This window comes from Trifolium pratense, linkage group LG1 (assembly GCF_020283565.1).
Source record: "Trifolium pratense cultivar HEN17-A07 linkage group LG1, ARS_RC_1.1, whole genome shotgun sequence".
In the NCBI taxonomy this organism is placed as follows: Eukaryota; Viridiplantae; Streptophyta; class Magnoliopsida; order Fabales; family Fabaceae; genus Trifolium; species Trifolium pratense.
Genome location: NC_060059.1, coordinates 34,187,689 through 34,192,975, shown reverse-complemented (window position 1 = coordinate 34,192,975; position 5,287 = coordinate 34,187,689). Strand labels below are relative to the sequence as shown.

At 28.0% G+C, this 5,287-nt stretch overlaps 1 protein-coding gene across 1 annotated transcript; it reads left to right on the top strand.

Moving 5' to 3' along the window:
• The first annotated feature begins 2,049 nt into the window (after positions 1-2,049).
• Positions 2,050-4,009, top strand: LOC123883754 (nudix hydrolase 17, mitochondrial-like). The gene is made up of 5 exons (XM_045932649.1): positions 2,050-2,347; positions 2,616-2,721; positions 2,826-2,909; positions 3,043-3,171; positions 3,654-4,009. Exons 1-5 carry the CDS (start codon positions 2,274-2,276, stop codon positions 3,756-3,758), a joined length of 498 nt encoding a protein of 165 aa, XP_045788605.1. The 5' UTR covers positions 2,050-2,273; the 3' UTR covers positions 3,759-4,009.
• Positions 4,010-5,287: the final 1,278 nt, after the last annotated feature.

The window sequence follows — 5,287 nt, the reverse complement described above, 5'->3', positions numbered from 1 at the left end:
TGGGTGGGCCGCTAAAAAATTTATGGCTTATAATTTATGAGTTTGTATTGAAAAAAAAAATTGGTAACATTTTTTTTATGAGCTTATAGCTTACTACTTTATATATAGTTTACGAACTAGTATTTTTACTTGCACTTGAATTAATATGCGTACCGAGTGACTTACAATCATCAATAATAAACTCTAAACTAATATTTTCATTAATATTTGTACAAATATATATACCAAATAAATTAAAATCATTAATAATACACTTAAACCAATACTCTATACTAATAAAAATATTTTTTTTGGGGGTGGGGGTGGGCCGTGGCCCACCTCAGCCACCCCCTAGTTCCGCTGCTGATGGGTGAGCTATTATGAATCATAAGATGTATTGGGGCTCAACATTGTGAGATTTAGTCCAGAATAATTAAAGTAGAAGAGACTTGCGTCATTCATTTCATCAAAACGCTTTTGGATTTTCAATATCATTTTAGTAGTACACTTTATAAGATTTCAAAAACTAACTTTCCCTCCGCAAAAAAAAAAAAAAAAGTTTCTCCAATTAAATACTACCTCATCTAAATTACAAAGACCATAAGACTAACAACAACAACCTCACACAACACTTAATCGTAATTAAAACAATCATAATCATTTAACAGAGCCTCACAATTATCCTACTTAGAGTTGTTTATTCTCAATCTAGTTACTGTCTATTTGTTTTTATTCCTCTTTATATTGAGAGTTATTTAATTAATGATTTTTTTTATGAGCATTTGATTAATAAAATAATTTAAGTTTGTTATTCTAAAAAAAAAACTGAGTCACACAGTTAATTATATTTTCGTATTTAGGACAATACACAAGCTTAAGAGAAAATGGTTTGTTACATGTAACATCCAATGTGAATGCTAATTAATTTTGAAGACTTTATTACTAATTTATTTTATTTATTTAGAATATAAAATTTATTTTCGAATGGTCTTTTTAACTAATTGTTCTCATGTACAATTTTTTTATATGTAATAAAATATTCATATGAGTGGAGAAGATATATATTTTAATACAGAAAAAGTCTATTATTTAAGCTTCTATAAAGAGAGAAGACTCCTACCTCCTATATATATATTTTCTCTTATTCTCTTAATAATTGAATTATCAAATCCCACATCAACAATATTTATATGAATAACCCAAATTATGAAATGTGCATGCATATATCACATAATATGTAGGGAACTACTTTTTCTTCTATAAAGTCAACTGTATGATTAATCATGACTCAATCATGATCTAATAAAATATTGAGTGAGTACTATCCAAAAATAATATCACTAATATTCAATTTTTGTCAGCTGATTGACTTAGCAAACACACTTAAATAGCAGCAGCAAGATGTAGACTTAGTAATATAAATAAACATTAATCATAAATAGCCACTTGGAGAAACCACATAGAAACCTCTATCTTATATTCATTTTTTTTAGGTGAACCTATCTTAAATTTATATCTCGTATTGTCTTATAGATCCTTCCAGCTACGCGACAATTACGCGTATCTTATTTTAATTTCATTTTCATATATAAAAAATTAAACTTCATTTCTCTAAATATTATCTAGTTCATCCAAGAGTACTTAGATGAGATGACGCAGATATCTTCTATAACTCAACTAAAGTCATGAGTTCGATCCATGACTTGGACATGCAACAGTGTTAAAATTCATTTGAAGAATTTGCCATCATTCCACGAGCCTCAAGGGATTAATCTCTGGAATTACGCACATAATATGTCTGATTTACGCCAAAAAATATTGTCTAGTTTTGTTGTAAAAGACTGATCTTAAACTTGAGAGATTTCCAGTTCGAGTCATGAACGAGGTCTGTCACCCTAAATTTTCATAAGTGCTTTTTGGGCCTTAAAGATCATTGCAGTCTTGAAAGGGATCTCTCACCCTAAATTTTCATGATAGAAATAAAGGTTATTATTTATTATTTTTTTGAATAAAAAAATATGGTTGCTTAGTCTTGACTATATAGTATACACTAGACATAACACGCCTTTCCCAACGGTTTCAACTTTTCTAATTTATGTCTTCATTATATATATAGCTTCCTTTGTCCACACTTTATCAATCTACAATTTGTTCTTTTTCTACTTTGTTTAAATCATATTAGTCTTATATAGATCAATCAAAGATCCTCTCTTTTTCTTGTCATCTTTTGTGGGTCGTTTTGTGATTTGCTCATTAGTTAAGTCTCTTTGAAATTATAATAATCAAGTGAAAAGATGGTTTGTTTGGTATCTCGTTCTGGAAGGCAGATGCAAAGATACAATAGTACCGGTGGCCGTCAAGTTGTCGGGTGAGTAATCGAGTTCATTATTGCATATATATCGTTAGAAAAAGTTTTTACATTGTCAATCAATAACAATCTTCAGATTACTAAAAATGTTCACTTTTATCTTAATCACAAGTCGTATATATGATATGATCAGATGTGATGTACCGATCGACAATGTAATTTTTTTACTCTGGCGATGTATAGAATTACGCCTTTTCTTTTTATTGCATTCATTAGTTGCTTGTTGGTTTCATAGACTAATATTTGATTATATGTCCAATTTTTGTAGGTGTATCCCTTACAGATATAAAACAGATATTGATGGCAATATGAGTAATGAATTGGAGGTACTTGTTGTTAGTTCACAAAAGGGTCAAGCATTGATGTTTCCCAAGGTATTTCACATAAATAGATTAGCTTAATTTTGTGCAATTAAAATTTATAAAACCATATAATAACATTATTAATGAACATCCTTTTATTTTTATTTTTGATTCAGGGTGGATGGGAACTTGATGAATCTTTAGAAGAAGCAGCTTGTAGAGAATCCCTTGAAGAAGCAGGAGTTATAGGAATTGTTGAGGTATTAATTGGATTTTTTTAAAAAAATATTGTTATAACTTAAATGAAATACTACATTTTAGGTACTTCAATTCTAAAATTTTTAAAATTACTGAAATATTTGTGCTTTTTTTTTAAAAAAAAAATTATGGCAGCATGAATTGGGTGAATGGAGTTTCATTAGCAAAAGATATGGTACATACTATGAAGGTCACATGTTTCCCTTACTTGTCAAGGAACAACTTGATATTTGGGCTGAGAAAAATCTACGTACAAGAATATGGGTAAGTTTAAGAACAATTATGAAATTGTTTCTAAATAAATCTACTTTAGTCACTTGAAAGAATAAGAGAAAAAAAACTTAGTTGCGATCGGGATATTTGAAAATATCGTATGATTATGTTTGACAAAGATTCTCCGTAATATCAGTGACCGTGATATTTTTAATCACAATTGCAACCACAATTTTGACGTTTTTATACATATAAATACAATCAAAAAAATATTTAAATCTACAATTTCGAATTGTGGTTGCGTATTTTTTTCTTTTCTCTTTGTTTTTTGCATGTGGTAAAAAAAAAATTGCGGTTGCGTATTTTTTACCAAAGAAAATATTACCTTCATAAATCACAATTTATAAAAACACAACTTATTATGAGTGAAAACCTTGATATGTTCAAATTAATTAATTAATAAACTCACTCAAAACATATTTTGTTTAGAAATTTTACAACTAATCGTTCTGTTTTGTAATTACTTTGTGCAGATGAATGTTGTTGAAGCTAGAGAAGTTTGCCAACATTGGTGGATGAAAGAAGCATTAGATATACTTATTGATAGGCTAACTCCACAGCAAAAAAATAACATTTAGCATTAATTATTGGAATTTTTTTCCCATAAGTTTATAGTACAGATATAAAATAAAAATTATAGAGCATTGTCCAACATTCGACTTATTTTTTTTCCTCTCATATTTTCTCATGTGTCACATTAGAGGGTTCATATTTTCCTAACACGCAGAAGTTAAAAATGAGAGATGTATAAGTTCCTTTGTATTTATCTGATAAAAAATTATTGTAATGATGCTTATGTCGTGTTTATATACTTCCATTCATTCCGTAACTTCTGATGATTAAGGTTAGTTCGTTAGAAAGAAGGAAAACATTAATAAAAACTCTTTTAAAATGAAAATGGTATTTCAAACCAAATTTAAGAAAATCAATTATATGAGTAAAAGAAACAACTATATGTAGGAAACATATTAAACTCTATGATACCAGAAGTGAATCTCTAACCAAATTAAATTGGTGGTGAAAACTAAAAAAAAACAAATTATTAGAAAGTAAAAAATAAAGACAAAAAACAATTTTGTATAATTAAATGTGTAAAGTTTATAATAACTCTAAAGTTAAGTATGGTATCAGCCGGTGGCGGAATTGGAAAGAAATTGGGGTGGACCATGAAATATTTATAACATAGTATAAATTAAAGAGGAAATAGGATATGCATGACAATGTAAAATAATTTTATACTGTCATCCAATAGCAACCGTTTATTTTGCCAAATCATCCTATTACATCATTTTAATTGTATGACATGGAAACATGCCAACATGTTTGATTTCTATTGAATGTCAGTATAAAATTATTTTACACTGACATAACATATATATTCATTAAACTCTAAATTAAATATAAAATTACATTTTATACAAAAAAAAATTAAGTTATAATAAGCACAAATTTTATCAACAAAAAATTAAATTGTATACCTTTAAATAATATTTTTTTTTGGAAGGAAAAAAAATATAAATTGTTCTTCTTTTGTATGTATATACCTATGTAAATCAATGTTTTTAAATAAGTATATTTGCTTTGGTGGTTTGATATAATGTTTTGGTCTCTAAGATCATCTTCAATGGTAGTTACTACCATTGGAGCAAAACTCATTCAGTACCTAATAGGTCATGCTTCTCAAATAGGTACCCTCTTTCTCCTCACTATAATATATTTTTGTGGGACCTACTTATAAAGATGTAGTGTTATTGATGAGATATAGAGTTATTAATGGGACCAATTTAGAACTTTTTACGAGGTGCTGGGTTGGAGGGATTGAGTACTTATTAGATACTATTATTAAAAAATAATAAATGAGTGATGTGTACACGTGAGACTCAGTTAAGTACTCAAATTTGGGAAGCTTCATTGTGGATGCTCTATCTAAGGATCCGGGTTCGAACCATGAGTATTAAAAATGATTTTAAAATTGCAATAAATATGGGGTATCAGAGTGTTCACCCATTTATTGAGCAAAAATATTATTCAAACATAAATATCAAACAAATATACAATATTTATATACTTTTGCTTTTTTAAATATTTTTTGAATGTTTCGAATTGC